This window comes from Eretmochelys imbricata, chromosome 5 (assembly GCF_965152235.1).
Source record: "Eretmochelys imbricata isolate rEreImb1 chromosome 5, rEreImb1.hap1, whole genome shotgun sequence".
In the NCBI taxonomy this organism is placed as follows: Eukaryota; Metazoa; Chordata; order Testudines; family Cheloniidae; genus Eretmochelys; species Eretmochelys imbricata.
Window position 1 is genome coordinate 84,008,785 of NC_135576.1, and position 19,270 is coordinate 84,028,054.

The following is a 19,270-nucleotide window of genomic DNA, read 5'->3' on the forward strand; positions in this document are numbered from 1 at the left end:
TGTGTGGACCAGCTTTTAGTTAAGTCAGTACAATTTTCTGGTGTAGAGACTTTATTATTAAGGCCTGAAAACATCTACTTGACATGTGCTAGCATGAGAACTAAGGCCATGTCTACACTTACAAGCTTACAGCAGAACAGCTGTGCCAATACAGCTGTGCCACTGTAAGAGCACTTGTGTAGCCATGTTATGCCAATGGGGGATAGCTCTCCCATTGACATAATAAAACCATCTCAGCGAGCAGCGGTAGCTATGGTGGTAGCCTGCTGACGTAGCGCTGTGCGCACAAGGCTTATGTTTTTTCACACCCTTGAGCGACAAAAGTTTTGCCAGTGTAAGTGCTAATATAGACATGGCCTAAGTCTTTGAACCAAAGTGAAAAATACCTGTGAGATCATGGGCCTGTATAGATTAGGAAATTTGCTTGTATTGTAGCTAGCATGTTTTAATTAACATATTTTAAACACCACTTAGCACCTGTTATAGACTTATCAGCTAGCACATTTTTAAAGGTGTTCATGGTCAATCCTAGTGAATTTTCTGGGAGGTGGGAGCTCAGCACATTCTGAAAATCAAGCCTCGGTGGGTATCTGAAGATGAGCATTCATAAATTGAGGTACCAAAAATCACTAGTTAATTTTGAAAATCTTGGTCATAAGTGAAAACTTAAATTCTTCAGAAATTTCTGAAGCTCACCGGGGATAGCTTCCAACATTCTGAAGATGAGTGGACTTCATAAATTGTCCTCTTAGAGTATTTCTACACAGCAAAGAAAAACTGGCAGTTGGCCCATGCCAGCCTACTCAGGCTGCGGACCTATTACATTGCTATGTAAACTTCTGGGCTCAGGCTGCAGCCAGAGCTCTGGAATCTCCAACCCTGCAGGGTCATAGAGCCCGGGCTCCAGTCCAAACCCAGAAGTCTACACAGCAGTGAAACAGCCCTGCAGCCTGAGCTCTGCAAGCCCGAGTTAGTTGGCACGGGCCAGCCATGGGTTTTTATTTGCTGTGTAGACATACCCTTGCATAGAACAAATATCTATAGTGTTCTTCTTCAAGTGATTATCCATGTGGAGTCCACTCCTGTGCGTATGCGCCTTGTATGCTTAATCAGATTCTCTTAGCCAGCAGTGTCTGCTGGGACCATGCCTGCATTCTGTCTTCCTGTCCCCCACCTGAAAGCATAAAGGGCAAAGAGGGCCCAGCCACCCCTCACTTCCTTCTTACTGTCCATGGCAGCGAGATGGAACTCTTGCAGTGTCTGCCTGCTTCTCTGTTCAGTGTGCTAGTTGTTAGTTTTGTTGTCTGTTACCAACACAAACCCAAGCAACCATTTTAGTCAGGTTCTGTTTTTTAGGCTAGGACCGCTATCCTTTCTCCCCACACACGAACTCTACTACTTCAATAGTAGAAGCAAAATCTGTGGGGTTTAAAACATGCTCCTTCTGTTAATCTTCAGTACTTTAATGTTGAATACTCTAGATACAAGTTTCATTTAGGAGAAGGACATGTTCCTTAGCAATTTACCGTATGTCATTCCTTCTCTAAATGGATTTAGAAAGGTGGACAAGCTCACTTAAAATTGTTCCTCCTGGATCTTTTTATGCAAGCTACCTTGGACATCAAAAGGAACGATGCAGCTGGTCCCTCAGTCCTCTGTCAGTCCCTGTCCTTGAGCTCTCTAATGAGTTGAGATTCCACCCTGAGCTCCCTGGCTACTTCAACCAAGAAGTCCCTGTCATCCATTTCCATTACAGTTTTGACCTCTGGCAAGGTTAGGAAGGAGCAATACTCCAGAGTTGAACTAAGCCATAGATCACTCTGTCTGGTGTCTACTAAATTGAGGTATAGGATTCACAAGTTGTCAAGGTTCCTTCCCCCTCTGAACTCTAGGGTACAGATGTGGGGACCTGCATGAAAACCTCCTAAGCTTACTTTTACCAGCTTAGATTAAAACTTCCCGAAGGTACAAATTATTTTACCCTTTGCCCTTGGTTTTCCACTGCCACCATCAAACTTTATCTGGGTTCCTGAAAAAACGGAGTTTGGACACGTCTTTCCCCCCCAAAATCCTCCCAACCCTTGTACCCCACTTCCTGGGGAAGGTTTGGTAAAAATCCTCACCAATTGGAATAGGTGACCACAGACCCAAACCCTTGGATCTTAGAACAATGAAAAAGCATTCAGTTTCCTTACAAGAAGACTTTTAATAGAAGTAAAAAGAAAAGAATTACCTCTGTAAAATCAGGATGGTAAATACCTTACAGGGTAATTAGATTCAAAACATAGAGAGTCCCTCTAGGTAAAACCTTAAGTTACAAAAAAGACACACAGACAGGAATATTCATTCTATTCAGCACAGCTATTTTCTCAGCCATTTAAAGAAATCATAATCTAACACATACCTAGCTAGATTACTTACTAAATTCTAAGACTCCATTCTTGTTCTGTCCCCAGCAAAAGCAGCATACAGATAGACCCAGACCCTTTGTTTTTCTCCCTCCTCCCAGCTTTTGAAAGTATCTTGTCTCCTCATTGGTCATTTTGGTCAGGTGCCAGCAAGGTTACCTTTAGCTTCTTAACCCTTTACAGGTAAGAGGATTTTTCCTCTGGTCAGGAGGGATTTTTAAGGGGTTTACCCTTCCCTTTATATTTATGACACAAGTCATGTTGACTGGGGCTCAGCAGTCAAGGCAGCCAATGGCCTGGGAAGAATCCCTCTGGTGCCCTGGTCCCAACTGTTAAGAGAGCACTGATGGCACCCACTAACCTCAGTACTGGTTCTTCAACCCAGCATGCTGGCAAATGGTGCTTCTGTACAGGCAACATTGGAATTCTGTTCCTTTGTGCCCAGCGCATTGGTACCTAGTGTTTTAGTACCCAGCACATGTATGGTACCAAGTGATTTAGCAGTGGTCCCTGTACTGGGGTTTCCTGAATGAAAGAGGTGATAACTAAGCCACTGGCTATTAAGTCTATTGACATGGTAGGTAAAGGAGATATCTCTGATACAGACTTCATGCCCTACCTTGTTAGTGAGAGCCCAGCAGAAACAGAGAATTCCTCACAGGACGGTGCCTGTCTTGAAAATGGTGTACTTGTTCACCTTCATTCCAAGGTATGCACTTGGGACTCATCTCCTACATAGCAGCAGCCTCCTCCTTCTCCTAGGGTGGCAAAGTGGGAGTCAGGAAGAGATTTTCGAGGACGGATCTGTAAGGGAGAGCAGGAAAGAACCCAGGGCTCATAGGGAGCATTCTTTTTTGTACTCCCCCCTCCCCTCATGTGTCCCCTATCCCAGTACCAATACCTATATCAGCTTTGGCCCTACTGAATGCCCTCGTGGAACAGCCAAATTCACAATTCATGGCCTGCATCTTCAAACCATTCTAGGCCTAGATCACCTTTCCCAAAGAGGCACTATAAACCCACATAGCCAGATTAGCTAGTGCAGCCTCAGATCCTGCAAAGGCAGGAGAAAGTGATGAGGAATTACATCTGTATGGGAAGATCAATTTATTCCTGCTTCAGTCTCCTCCTCGTCTCCCAGTGAAGCAGTAAATCCCTCAATCGTTCCTTTAGTTGATAATTTCATTAAGCTAATGGCAACGACTCTAGATATGCCTCTGGAAGTGGTGCAGGAACATCCTCACAAACTTCTGAACATCTTGCGCCTTTCCATGCCTGGGGAGGGGCTCATCATACTTATAAATGAGGGACTGCTGGAGCCTGTGAAAGGCCTGTGGCACGTACCAGCATCTATTCTGGCCATGTCCAAGTGAGCTGACAGGAGGTACAAAGTCTCTTCCAAGGGATTTGAATATTTTTTCCATGTAGTTACCAGGTTTATTTGTGGTAGCTGCTGTCTGAGAGGTTGCAGCAGACAGGGCCTCCCAAATCAACACCTTGGGAGAAAGACACAAAGGGTATGTCTACACTGCAGCTGGGAGGTGTGATTCCCAATGTTGGTTGACAGACTTGCACTAGCTCAGGAGTACACAGTACAAAATGGGGAGCTGACCTCAAAATACACAGAGCAACCAGTCTTGACTTGTGTTACTCAGCTGTAGAGTACTGTGTTCTGGTATGGTCGTGTTCAAGCCATGCACGCACAATTGATACTGAACTCAGTCAAGCCTATAGGATCATCACAGGTACTTTGAAACCGACCTGGATGCTGTCTCTACACTGCCTCACAGGGATTACACCATCATCAGTGAGGCAGGATGCCTTCAGTAGAAAGGAGGGACAAAAACCAGGTGCATAAAATTTGAGACTATATGGGCACATTTGACCATGCAAGAGGCTAAAGTCCACAAAAAACTTTGCCTCTGAAAATCCTTTACCCCAAAATACCTCTGTGCAAGGCTACAGAGTAACAAAATGGCAAGATATTCCAATGATCCTGGAGAACCTGTCTTCAGAACGATTCCCTCCCCAAGCACTGATCTTGAATGAAAATACTGCTGTACCTTAAATTGAGTGCAAGTTAGGATGACAAAGACTGTAGACAATATGATCAAGTAGAAGCTGAGGAATAACCCCAGAAGTGAAGAGCCAAAGCAAACACTTGAACACTGCCTGATCCTGTGTCCCCGTCAACATCCTACCCCTGAGGAACTATTTGAGACAAGTGACAACACCAGGTCTTGGCTGCAGTTTTGGAATGACAAGTTATGAGGATGATCTAAGGAGAAAAGAAGTCCAAAGCTATATATACCTCAGCAACTGGCTGATTTGAGGAAGATCACTCCAACAGGTGACCATTAAAGCTCTTCACAACCTGGAACTCAAAGTCAACAGAGAAATCCAAACTTGTTCATTGTAGAACAAAGCATAGAATTCACTAGAGTACTGTTAGATTCCAGGTCAGTGAGATCTGATCTTCCGTAGGAGTCATTCCAGGTGACAGTAAACCTCATTAACCAACTTCAGGCTCACCCAAAACCATCAGTAAGAGCATACTTTAGATATCTGGGACACATGGCCTCATGCACCTGTATGATGCAGTTTGTAAGACTTCACCTATGTTCCATGCAAGGATGATTGAAAACAGTGTATATATCCAGGAGAAACCACATGGACATGTTGGTCAAGAAGCTGTCATGTTAAACTGGTGGAAAGCCCCTCTTCAGGTATGCAAGGGAATAAGTTTCTCTGCACTTCTACCTACTAAGGCACTAATGATATATGTCTACACTCACAATGGAGATGGTGAGCTCATCTAGATTACTTAATAACTCAAGGCATGTTGTCCCCTCAGGGAGCTCATCTGCATATAAATATCCTGGAACGCAGAGCCTTCCACTTGGCATGCAATGTATTTCTGCCTTTACTCTGAAGAGCTACAATCCAGGTGCTGACAGACAACAACACAGCTGTGCATTACATGAACAGAGAAGGAGGAACCAAGTCATCTCGACTCTTGTCTGGAATCCATCTGGCTCTGGACATGGTGCATTCCAAATCAAATCACATCAGTGGCTCAAAATCTTATTGATCTTTGGAACACCTTACCAGACAAATTCAGCAGTAATTCTCAAACAACCCTGAGTAGTTTGTCAAATATTCAGAACATCTTTTGCAAGTGAGGATTCCTAGAAATAGACTTGGTTATTACAAGCCAAAACTACAAGTTTCAAACATTTTGTTCCAGAGAAGTGTTGAGTTTGGGCTCCTGGCAGACACTTTTCTCATCCTTTGGTCACTGGGACTAATATATGCTTTTTCTGCCTATCCCATGATACTGAAGGTTCTGAGGAAATTGAGGCAAGACTCTGGACTGATGATTATAATAACCTCAGCATGGGCCAGGTAGTTCTGGTATTCAGATCTGATGAATCACTCAACACAGCCCCCCATGACTGTACCTGCTCTAGCTGACATGACTGTACCTGCTCTAGTCTTGTGGAACAACCATCAGATCCAGACCCACCTTTATTACATTTGTTAGCCTGGAAGCTGTCTTGATGACATCCACTGAAAGAAGCTGTTTAATTGAAGTTCAGAATGTTCTGCTCCAAAGCAGGAATCCTCAGCCAGACTAACTGACTTATAAAGCTAAACAGAAGAGGTTTTCTAGTTAGGCATTTCAGCACCAGTTGTCACCCTTGACATTACCAGTTTCAGCAATATTGGACTATTTACTAGCTCTGAAACAAAATGGACTTTCTAACAGCTGGTGGACCATAACAATCCATCTTGCAGCAGTATGTGCACATCATCCTCCTATCCAGGGTCATACTGTATTTCCCACTGTGCAATGGTCGTGTTCCTTAAGGACCTTATTCATATATTCTCCCAGTTTAGGATCCCCGTCCTTCTTGGAACCTCAGTATAGTATTAGCAGGGTTGGTGGGTTCTGCCTTTAATCCCCTAGAGGCCTTTTTCCTTTACCATAGATCTACAAAGACTGCCTTTTTATTGGCCATTACATCATCTTGAAGGGTAAGGGAAATTCAAGCCCTAATGATGGGTCCCTCTTATACAGTGTTTCATAAAGACAGAGTCACTTAGTCCTCATCCAAGTTCCTGCCCAAAGTTTTTTCAGAATTCCATGTGAACCAGTTTAATTATCTCCCAATTTTCATCCCCATGCCTCACTCCATCTCTGGGGAAGTTAACCTGCAAACACTTGATGTGGTAAGGGCACTATCATTTTTTACATTGACAGGACAAAACTATTCAGGAACACACCTAGACTGTTTGTGGTTTTTGCAGAAAAGTTTAAGGGGAAGGCAATAGTCTCATGGAAATTATCTAAATGGGTCTTCAACTGTTTAAAGGCATGTTACAAGTTAGCCTGGTTAGAGTCACATTGGAGCTCATTCCGTTAGAGCTGTGGTTCTCAAACTTCATTGCACTGCAACCCTCTTCTGACAACAAAAATTAGTACACGATTCCAGGGTGGGACCGAAGCCTGGGCCTGTAACCTGATTCTCGTTGCTCACCAGCTGGTGAAGCTTGGGCTTTGGCCCCGGGCCTCAGCAAGTCTAAGCCAACCCTGGTGACCCCATTAAAATGTGATCACGACCCACTTTGGGGTCCCGATTCACAGTTTGAAAACTGCTGCACTAGAGCTCACGCAGCCTATGCGCCCTGTTTGATGAGAGGCCCCATTTCTGAAATTTGCTAAGTGGAGCTTGGTCCATACATTTACAAGACACTGCTCTTAAATAGAGGCTTCCAGACCAGATGCCAACTTTAGTAGGACTGTTCTGCAGTTATTGTTAGGACTCCTACTACCCACCTCCAATCAGACAGTTATTTTAGGGCTTGTTTACGTGGACGCTTTTTGGGTGGAAAGCCAGGGTGTAAATCTACAGCGCACTAGCTTGCCATGTGTTAACTGGCTGTGTGACCCTGCTACCATACACTAAAAGGTCCATATACCTACCAGTGTTGTTATAACAATCTGCAGTGTTATGAATCCTCAATTCTGGACACAGCTTTTGAAGTTTTCTGATTGACTGTGTGATCTACCTACCTAGGTTTTTATATTGTATCCACCACTGTGGTGTCTGAGTTCCTTAATGTTGTGCCTTTGCCAGTAATACAAAATAAATGCAGGGAATTACCTCTCCCATCAAGTTTTTGTTTAGAAATTGTAGTTGAATTGTATTTTTGGTGAATTATTGTTTCTCTTAGATGACTTAAGGTCCTTGGCCTTTTTGCTTCGTGACTCACAGTGTATGTGATGTGTGAAATAATCCTTTAGAAATTCATTATATGACCTGGCTTATTTTGCCTTTGATTCCTTATTCTGATGCTCTGCTATACTTTGACACAACCCTAACTTCTGTATATATTTTAATGTGTTACCTTATTACCTAGACCTTTTTTAAAAGTTTTTACTACTTCTCCCTCTAAAGACAACTTTCAGCTCTATACTAGAATAGATTACTTTACCTATCTGGTCTGTATTTTGCACTCTCTATTTTTCTGTTAAATTATTCATTAATCTGCCCACCCAACCATACTTTTAATTCCTTCTGTAGACTTGCACCTTGCAGCTTGTGATTCTGCATTGATAAATACTAATCACATTTGAAATCTATTCCTATTGCCCAGCTGCTGACTAGGATATGCAAAACATGCCTTAATGTGGTGTGCCTTTATTTACAGTGTGTCAAAACCATTCCAGAGAGTGACTGAAATTGTGGAATGTTCTGGAATAAAACAATCAAGCTGCTGGAAAAGGCTTTAAATAGATTTTGTCTGTCACTCACCATTTGGCAACTGAGTCTTGCCATGTAAAATCATTGTTGAGACTGACATGTCTATCTGCTCAATTTAGCATTCTTCAAATCTGAGTGCATCCAAATCAACTGAATTTGCAGGACTTGATCTTCAAATGTTTGATCAGAATTGCTTTGAACTGGACTGTTTTATGCATACAGTATTTCAAAAATGAAGATAACACAAGCAATCTGTGAATATTCCAACAGGCTGTACCCTTGATGTTAATTTTTACTACTTTGGAACGCAATTTTTTTTATCCAAAACAATTACAGTTTTACATTTATGTTTATTTTTATGTGAAAGGATGTTAAAATGGATAATTCTACTGTTCTTTTGATATGTGCATGTCACAGATTAGCACAGAGCAGCTATGGAGAATTCAGAGACTACCTTTCAAGTGTCACTCAGTCAACTGCCAGTTTGCAATTGGCTCTTTAGAATTAAACTCATTGTGAAGTGATGGCATAGCATGCTAACACAAGGTAAAGAAAACCAAACTCCTTTTTATTTCTGAGTTTTGAATTTTAGAACTGCTTATTAGGAACTTTAGCTGTAATTCTTTAAAACAAGTTGATTTTATAATATTTTTCTACTCCTGAGTCTTCATTTCCTTGTGGGATGGTGTGTTTGGTTTGCACTGTAGCTAACATTTTAAATGACTAATCTACTTTACCACCAAATGAAGCAGCCTAGCTTTGAGTCCTCCAGTCATTATTTAGTTAGTACTCAGAACATTATCCATGGAGGCTGTGATTATTTGCTATCCTCTCAAGAGAATCCTCTTAGTACTCCTGGGGGAATTCTGCCCCCCAAAATAAAAAATTCTGCAACAAAAAATTTAAAAAATCTGTGCACAGTATTTTCAAATTCTGCAAAATTCTGCATATTTTATTTGTTAAAATAAATAATTCAAATATAATCACACCAGTTTCAAGTATTTTTGGTCCTTTATTTCAAAATACTTGTCAGCAAGTATGTCTGTAACAATACAGACAACAACAACAACATCAGAAAATGTTTTTTGACAAGTAGATTCCTTAGTAGGCATATTAATGCAGAACTCTGAGCAATAATTCATTTAAACTACAGTACAGAACCATATTTCCCACACACCCCAGAAGCAGTGCAAAGGCTGGGTGGAGTCAGGTAACAGAGGAGCTGAGTTAGAGGGAAGGAGCCTGGGGGTGAACTTGGAGGGTTGTTGGGTATGGGGGCAGGGGAAGGGAAGGACTGTTAGGGAGCTCCCCCCATGCAGACCCTGGCTGACCCCTAGCCTCTCCCATTCAGTCAGGCACATGTGTCCCTCCACCCCCAGTCAGACACTCACTCCCCATCCCCATGTATCCTTGCACCCCCTGTCCATATGTGTCACTCCATCTCCGCTCAGACACCCACTTCTGCATCCCCATGTGGCCCTGCACCCCCTCCTTCTGTCCCCATGTGCTCCCACTCAAGCACCCCCTGTCCCTATGTGGCCCTGCACCCTGTCCCCCATCCCTATGTGTCTCTGTGCCCCCACTCAGCCATTCCCCCATCCCTATGTAGCCCTGCACCTCTTCCCGCTTTGGCCCTAAGCCTCATCTCCCATTGAGCCCCTGCCCCAGTCTGCCCTCCCCGACTAGCCCTTATGAGCCCCTGTCTGACCCCCCCCCCCAGCATCCCCACACTGTTTATCTCTCCATAGCCCTGGTCTCCTGACCTGGCCCTACAGGTACTGTGAAGAAGGCTCTGCAGGCTCTTTCTCTTCCCTAGCTGGGCTGGGAGCAGCTGCTGTGTTCTATTGCCACAGTGCCCTCTAGTGGGCAAAAGGCAGACCTGCAGAAGTTATTTTCTGATGGGAGCTGCTGCTGTGGGCTGTTGTCACAGCACCCTCTAGTGGGCAAAAGGCAGAATTGCAGCAACTTTTCAGCAGAAGCTTTTTCTGCGCAAAAATAAAAATGTGCAAGGCTCATAAATTATGTGCATGCACAGTGGCACAGAATTCCCGCAGGAGTAATGTAGGTAATAATCACTAAAAATTGTGATTACTGGCAATTAAGCTTTCAATGGTCCAGGAGTTATTTTTCAGTTATCTATCTCTGTTAGTTGATCTATGGCAACTTTTAACTTTTGAAGCCAGATTCTGTCATGCTTAGTATACAAGGGCATAGATATGGGTTCCTGATTATCATGTTGGCAGCTCAGTTCCTGAACGGAATTAGAGAAGTCTGTCCTTTCTATCTTCACGTACAATATATGGGAAAAGTGGACGAACAAAGACAGGACCTGGGTAGGCCTGGTTCCTGATCCTTTACTCCCTATATGCTATCTGGTAGCTGGTGTGTGTAATAGCTATTTTGGAGCCTTGCAAGTAACTTCTGATGCCTGGAGTGACAAATATTTTTTAGGGTGCTTTATTGGTGCCAGTTTTTATTGGCAGTAAAAGACTACTCACAGATAATTTCAACGAGTCAATTATTGCTGTAATAGCATAGATGTAATATAGAATAATGCAGAACTTTCAAAACTCTTGGTCCTGAACTAGAGGTGATCTATGGACTGCTTATTGGTGGTCTAAAGACTGCTGGCTGTACAAATTGTGCTGGCTTTCCTTTTTGTTTCTGTTATTTTTGCAATAAAGACACCTAAAAATGAATTAGTTTCCTGATACTTTTCTCTGTAACCAATTGCTGTATTTTCCAAAGAGATATTATGTGCTCATGAATAGGAGGGGAGCTGGTCAGAGGTTGCCTTCTCAACTATCTCTTTGTTAAATTGTGATCCACACACTGAAGAAAGTAGGAAACCCTAGAATAGCGTTCTCCTCCAGTCTTCATTTAGTGCACCGTGAACATGAAAGGAAAGAACCTAAAATCAATAAAGATGAGGATGGATGCTTATATTTTTATCACAATTATATATGCATATATTATAATAAAAATGATATGCAAACAATATCATGATTTCACAGTTCCCTGGTGACCATACAACCTGTTAGATATGTTTGGTGAGATTAGTATCACTAGACTGAGAATTCCTTCCCGTACTTCACCCTACTCAGCCATCTAGTAGCTGCTCCCCCATGGTCAAGTACATTGGAAAAGACCCATCATGATGTGGGGATACCATACTTGGCAATGCTCAGATGCACAGAGCTGCCAGCTCTAACCTGATTACAGTTGCTGCTATTTACATGTATGTTTCAACTGTGCTCTGGCAAGGCTACAGATACAAAAAGAAAAGGAGTACTTGTGGTGCCTTAGAGACTAATAAATTTATTTGAGCATAAGCTTTCGTGAGCTACAGCTCACTTCATCGGATGCATTCAGTGGAAAATACAGTGGGGAGATTTATATACACAGACAACATGAAACAATGGGTGTTACCATACACACTGTAACCAGAGTGATCACTTAAGGTGAGCTATTACCAGCAGGAGAGCAGGGCGATGGGGGAGGGGAGAACCTTTTGTAGTGATAATCAAGGTGGGCCATTTCCAGCAGTTGACAAGAATGTCTGAGGAACGGTGGGGGTTGGGGGGATAAACATGGGGAAATAGTTTTACTTTGTGTAATGACCCATCCACTCCCAGTCTCTATTCAAGCCTAAGTTAATTGTATCCAGTTTGCAAATTAATTCCAATTCAGCAGTCTCTTGTTGGAGTCTGTTTTTGAAGTTTTTTTGTTGAGGTATTGCCACTTTTAGGTCTGTAATCGAGTGACCAGAGAGATTGAAGTGTTCTCCAACTGGTTTTTGAACATTATAATTCTTGATGTCTGATTTGTGTCCATTTATTCTTTTACGTAGAGACTGTCCAGTTTGACCAATGTACATGGCAGAGGGGCATTGCTGGCACATGATGGCATATATCACATTGGTTGATGTGCAGGTGAACGAGCCTCTGATATTGTGGCTGATGTGATTAGGCCCTATGATGGTGTCCCCTGAATAGATACGTGGACACAGTTGGCAACGGGCTTTGTTGCAAGGATAGGTTCCTGGGTTAGTAGTTCTGTTGTGTGGTGTGTGGTTGCCGGTGAGTATTTGCTTCAGGTTAGGGAGCTGTCTGTAAGCAAGGACTGGCCTGTCTCCCAAGATCTGTGAGAGTGATGGGTCGTCCTTCAGGATAGGTTGTAGATCCTTGATGATGCATTGGAGAGGTTTTAGTTGGGGGCTGAAGGTGATGGCTAGTGGCGTTCTGTTATTTTCTTTGTTGGGCCTGTCCTGTAGTAGGTGATTTCTGGGTACTCTTCTGGCTCTGTCAATCTGTTTCTTCACTTCCGCAGGTGGGTACTGTAGTTGTAAGAACGCTTAATAGAGATCTTGTAGGTGTTTGTCTCTGTCTGAGGGGTTGGAGCAAATGCTGTTGTGTGGTAGAGCTTGGCTGTAGACTTCAATCTCTCTGGTCACTCGATTACAGACCTAAAAGTGGCAATACCTCAACAAAAAAACTTCAAAAACAGACTCCAACGAGAAACTGCTGAATTGGAATTAATTTGCAAACTGGATACAATTAACTTAGACTTGAATAGAGACTGGGAGTGGATGGGTCATTACAAAAAGTAAAACTATTTCCCCATGTTTATGCCCCCTACCGCCACCCCCCACTGTTCCTCGGACATTCTTGTCAACTGCTTGAAATGGCCTACCTTGATTATCACTTCAAAAGTTCTTCTCTTCCTCCTCCTCACCCGCTCTCCTGCTGGTAATAGCTCACCTTAAGTGATCACTCTGGTTACAGTGTGTATGGTAACACCCATTGTTTCATGTTCTCTATGTATATAAATCTCCCCACTGTATTTTCCACTGAATGCATCCGATGAAGTGAGCTGTAGCTCACGAAAGCTTATGCTCAAATAAATTTGTTAGTCTCTAAGGTGCCACAAGTCCTCCTTTTCTTTTTGCGAATACAGAATAACACGGCTGCTACTCTGAAATCTACAGATACAACAATTTTAAATGTTTTGTTATTTCTGTAATGCCATGGACTGTGCTTTCGGAGTTTACAATATAAATTAAGAGCAGAACTGAGCAGCTGCTGAAGGGAAAGTTTGCACCACAATTTAGTTGCAGAAAGATTGAGTGTCATATGTTCACTGAACAATCATTCTGGACAATTGGTTTTAAGATCAGCATCGTCATTGAAGAAGATATGTTACTGTTTTTCCTCATCTGATTGTAATTTGAACAAGAGATAATACAGGAATGACTCACAAATGTTCATTGTGAGCAGGTATTAAGTGATACTTTCTCTTGCAGCTAATCTTCCAGTACCAACAATTGCTGCGATAGATGGGACTGCATTAGGTGGTGGCCTAGAACTGGCATTAGCCTGTGACATAAGAGTGGCAGGTAAGACTGAATCCTATTAAATGAACAGGAGATTATTAGCATTACAGAAGGCTTGACTAATCTTTGCCTTGGCAACAGTCCTTATAAAACTGGTTTTATATTCTGACATTGCATATGCTCAATTATTTCTATGTGATTTAGCAGAAACTTGACTGAAATCATTGCTGATGTTTAATTTCATACCACTTACCGTTGATAGCTAGAGCATTTTTGTTGCCTGTTTTAATTTATTCTTATGATCTTCATTTTATTGTTAGCAGTCTTCACTATATCATTAGCAGTGATCCCAGAAGGCTAGGGCAGAGGTTGAGAATTTTTTTTATAATTAAAATGCTCTTGTCATCAAAATTTGTTACTATACAAACAGGTTGCAGGAAATAGGCCAAACTAGTTTGTGAGTGTATTATTAAACAAGCAATTAAGCTCTTATAAAATAAAAGTGACAACAGCACATGAAAAGAGGAACCTTGATCTATCCAGCTGTCAGAACTGCAAAACCATTTGTTGGAAAGTAAATGGAAACTTGCTCTTGAGCAGTTGCCAGCATACTCATAGTACATTAAGCTGTTTGACCCTGAGGGAGTAGTCAGTCAGCTAAAGAATTCATAATCGTCAGAAACAGACTTCCCCACCATTTCAAGTTGTTAAATAATAACATTGCCACTTTCTTTTAGTGCTTTAAAATCTACAAATAATTCTCTGCATTATTGGATCTAAATAATTTACTTGCATCAGCAATCTTCCTGTGTGAAAATTAATGAGGTACAGAGCCTGTCTTGACTGGAATAGCTTCTTAGTTCTTTTAATAAATGCAAATCAATTTGGTGTCTTTCTGTATTTCCATAGGCAAATGCTTTTTTAAGTGATGGTTTGTTGTTTGGAAGACAAGTTTAATAAATTAACTGATTGTTGTAAAGAATCTTCTTTTGTATAAACTTTTTCAAATTATTATTTACTATAGATTATATCAAGAACTCATTACATTTTATGCTTCTTTTCAAGCATCTTCTGCTAAAATGGGTCTAGTTGAAACAAAGCTGGCAATCATTCCGGGTGCAGGTATGAATTTATGTCTTGTACAATACTGACAATAACCCAACTGCTAACCAGTGGTCTTGGTGCTTGAGATTTTGCATTGTTGGTTATGCGTTTTAGGTTTAACTTTGCATTTTTTATTAAGTGTTATTAACATAGCTTCAAACCATATTTCCTACTGAAAATTAGTAAAAAGATTTTGTGATGTCTTTAAAGAAATGAGTTATGTAGGCTTTTTTTTTTTTTTAATGGATGCCTGCCTTAACGGTTATGTAAATGGGATTAATGTCTTTGAAGGCTGATGTCATTTGTGTAGGGGCATGTGCAAAAACATTAATTTGTAACTATTAGTATAGCGGAAATGGTAATTTAATTTGATGATCCAACACTGTATACTATCTTAGAATCATAGAAGATTAGGGTTGGAAGAGACCTCAGGAGGTCATCTAATCCAACGCCCTGCTCAAAGCAGGACCAACCCTAACTAAATCAATCTATTCCTAAATCTGTTCCTTTGGCACTAATTCAACTTTTGTACTGCTTTTTAATCAGTTATATGAAGATACTGACTGTGAAAGTGTGGTGTATGTATCACTCTATCTCATTCAGATTTTTTTTTTTATCTTCAGAGGACAGAGATTACTATTTTATTTTAACACCCTCTTCCACTTGGAAGGACACTTGGCCCTACTCAGGATTCAGGGTTGTTGAAAAGAATAAAAGGATAATAATGATGTTTGATTTGAGTCCCTTCTACTGTGAACGGCATTTATTTTTGTTTTCCAGATAAAAGCGCCCTGATTTGAACCAAGCTATTTGCCTTTGTCCTATTTGCCTAGAAGAACAATATCTTGAGAAAACAAAACTTCTCTGCTAGGGCTTTAGCCAATGTTGCTGGAAGTATTTTGAGAATTTTTTACTTCAGCTTTGGAGTAATGTTCTTTCTGGCTGTTGGGGAAATACTAGGTCTGTTGCTAATGGAAATTGTCAATGCTTGTAGCAGGGAGAGCAGGGTGCCAACTGTCCTTAAGGAAACATTGGTGCAACCTCTGGATAAGAAACAACCACTTGAATTTGACAGTCTGGATGCTTTTTGTCCTGTTTCAAATTTTCCATTATTGGTTAAGATTATTGAGGAAGTTGTGATGAGACATCTCACAATAGCTTAATTAGGTGTTTCAGATCTCCTAGTTTATTCTCAGTTTGAGTTCAGACCTTTGTTTGTCATAGGTACAGCACTGGGTTATCCTGATGTTTGATCCCCTCTTAGCCGTGCGTGAAGATGAGATATTCATACACATATTTTTAGGTCTATCAGTTGTCTGTGGTGCTGTTGATCATGATATATTATTGCCTTACCAGTGGATCTTAGTGGGAGTAGGTGAAGGAGGTGTTGATTACCTGTGTTCTTTTCTTTCAGAGAGCTCCCACAGGGTGGTGTTGAGGATGATGGCATCCTAGACGCAGAAAACCAAAGTTAGTATAGCAGTGGCTGGTTGATATTCAGTCATTTCAAGAATGAGACTAGGGAAAAACATGTTGTTTTGGCCATGTTAAATTCTAGTGAGCTTTTCTTTGAACAGCTCCAGTGCCCCCATGCCTTTCTGTCAGGGATGTGTCTGCAATGAAGACGTGGATTCTGTCCCAAATCTGTCTTGAGTTATAAGCCTTTGAAAAATTGTAGTTTGTGCATGCTCGGTAGAGACTTCTTTCATTTTACCAGCTAAAATCTCCGAAGATTCCATCCTCATTGAGCTTGCTCAAACCTCTCACAATTCCTAGTGTTGACCACACTGCACTTACACCACCCCTACAGAGTGACTGAGCATGCTCCATATGTTCTCTGCTCCTACTTGTGATTGGACTGTGACTGTAGGGAAGGATTGCAGACCAAGTTGGATGAGCAAACATTTCAAACAGTGATTAAGAGAAAGCAGAAAGCCTACGAGGAATGGAGGATGGGACAGATCAGCAAGGAGAGCTGCCTCTTGGAATGTGGGGATAAAGTGAGAACTGCCATAAGCCAAGCAGAGTTAGACCTTGCAAAGAAAATTAAAACCAATTGTAAAAGATTTGATAGCCATATAAATAAAAAGAAAACAAGGAAAGAAAAAGTGGGATCACTAAGCACTGAGGGTGGGGTGGAGATTAAAGATAATCTAGGCATGGCCCAACACCACAACAAATACTTTGCCTCAGTTTTTAATAAGGGTAATGACAAGTTTAGGGGTTGTGGCAGGGTGGCTAATGAGAACAAGGATATGGAAGTAGAAATTACAACATCCAAGTTGGAAGTCAAACTCCAACGGTTTAATAGGATTAAATCAGGGGGCCTGGATAATCTCCATCCAAGAATATTAAAGGAACTGGCACATGAAATTGCAAGCCCATTAGCCATGATTTTTAATGAATCTGTAAACTCGGGGGTTATACCCTATGATTGGAGAATTACTAATAAAGATCCTATTTTTAAGAAAGGGAAAATAAGTGATCCAGGAGATGACAAGCCTGTTAGTTTCACCTCAGTTGTATGCAAGGTCTTAGAACAAATGTTGGAAGAGAAAGTAGTTAATGACATAGAGGTAAATGGTAATTGGGATAAAATATAACATGGTTTTATAAAAGGTATATTGATCTCCTTCTTTGATAAGATAACTGCCTTTTTAGACAAAGGAAATGCAGTAGATCTAGTCTACCTGGATTTCCATCAGGCATCTGATACAGTTAAATTGGAGAAGGTGGGAATTAATATAAGGGTTGAAAGGTGGATAAGGAATTGGTTAAAGGGGAGACAGGTCATACTGAAAGGCTGCCAGGCTGGAAGGAGGTAACTAGTGCAGTTCCTCAGGAATTGGTCTTGGGACCAATCTTATTTAACAGTTTCATTAATGACCTTGGCACAAAAAATGGGAGTTTACTAATAAAATTTGCAGATGACACAAAGTTGGGAGGTATTGCCAATACGGAGGAGGATTGGAATATCATGTGAGAAGTTCTGGAGGACCTTGAAAACTGGAGTAACAGAAATGAGATGAAATTTAATAGTGCAAAGGGACTATCAACAAGACGTTTTGCTATAAGCTGGGGACTTACCAGTTGGAAGCAACAGAAGAGGAGAAAGACCTGGGTATATTGGTTGGTCACAGGATTACTATGAGCTGCTAATGTGATGTGGCTGTGAAAAAGACTAATACAGTCCTAGAATGCATCAGGCAAGGTATTTCCAATAGAGACAGGGAAGTGTTAGTACCATTATACAAGGCACTGGTGAGACCTCATCTGGAATAGTGTGTGTAGTTCTGGGCTCCCATGTTTAACAAAAAATGAATTTAAACTGGAACAGTTGCAGAGAAGGATTACTAGGATGATCAAAGGAATGGAAAACCTACTTTATGAGAGGGGAATCAAAGAGTTTGGCTTATTTAGCTTAACCAAAAGAAGGCTGAGAGGGAGATATGATTGCTCTCCATAAATACATCAGAGGGATAAATACCAGGGAGGTAGAGGAGTTATTTAAGTTAAGCACCAACGTGGACACAAGAACAAATGGATATAAACTGGTCATCAACAAATTTAAGCTTGAAATTAGACAAAGGTTTCTAACCATTAGGGGAGTGGAGTTGCGGAACGGCCTTCCAAGGGGAGCAGTGGGGACAAAAAATCCTAACTGGCTTCAAGACTAGGCTTGATAAGTTTGTGGAGGGGACATTATGATGAGACTGCATACAATGGTATATAGCTGATGTGCGACTGGTAGCAGCAAATATCTTCAATGGCCAGTGATGGGACACAAGAAGGGGAGGGTTCTGAGTTACTACAGAGAATTCTTTCCCAGGTGTCTGGCTGGTAGGACTTGCCCACATGCTTAGAGTCTAACTGATTTTCTCCTGGGTCAGATTGGCAGAGAACAGTGTTCCCTCTAAGCTGCATGCCTGCGTGGCTGCACAAAAGTAAATTGAGTGCCGTGCATTTGATTGGTATAGCTGCGCACATCCGGCAACTTGTGTCTGCTGCAGTCCGAACGAGCCTTCAGACTGGTGAGTGTGGCTGAGCTTCAAGAGACAGTGCACTGTCTCTCATATACTTCCCCAGCGGCCAGCACACACACACTCTGTCTCTAATTCACACACTGTCTGTGTGTGTTTGTGTGTGTGTGTGTGTCTCACACACACACACACACACGCACATTCTCTCTCTGTCTCTCACACACTTACCTCCCAGCACATACTTGTATTATTGTTGTTGTTACTTCGTGATACTTCCTGCAATGCACGTATATTCTCTGTAATTTTATTCTTTCAAAGTGCTGCTGTTTTAGTTTTTTGACTGGTCTATGCATTTCATAATTTTTATTTCTCTCTTACACTTAAATTTAATTCTTTGAGTAGTGAGTTCTAAAATGCCTAACCTGTCCTGCCTGGAGTAATTATCCCTATGGTAACTTTTCAAAAATATATATTATATCTAGGGTTTTTTTGTCTACTGGTGGCGCACATCCACACATTACCTTAATATTGGTGCACATAACAAAATTCATTCCATACATAGATGGAAAAAATTAGAGGGAACATTGGCAGAGACCCTGGGAGCTTTTTGCCTTCCTATGCAGCATGGGGTACAGGACACTTGCAGGTTTAAACTAGAGTAAATGATGAATTCTCTTA

The 19,270-nt window shown here is 41.5% G+C and overlaps 1 protein-coding gene across 3 annotated transcripts in view; it reads left to right on the forward strand.

Moving 5' to 3' along the window:
• Window positions 1–19,270, forward strand: part of AUH (AU RNA binding methylglutaconyl-CoA hydratase) — a 181,864-nt gene that overhangs the window by 66,957 nt on the left and 95,637 nt on the right. For all 3 annotated transcript variants that reach the window (XM_077817421.1, XM_077817423.1, XM_077817424.1), the window contains 2 exons: window positions 13,479–13,571; window positions 14,574–14,630. In XM_077817421.1, the coding sequence (XP_077673547.1) occupies window positions 13,479–13,571; window positions 14,574–14,630 (150 nt within the window). The remainder of the gene's footprint in view (window positions 1–13,478; window positions 13,572–14,573; window positions 14,631–19,270) is intronic.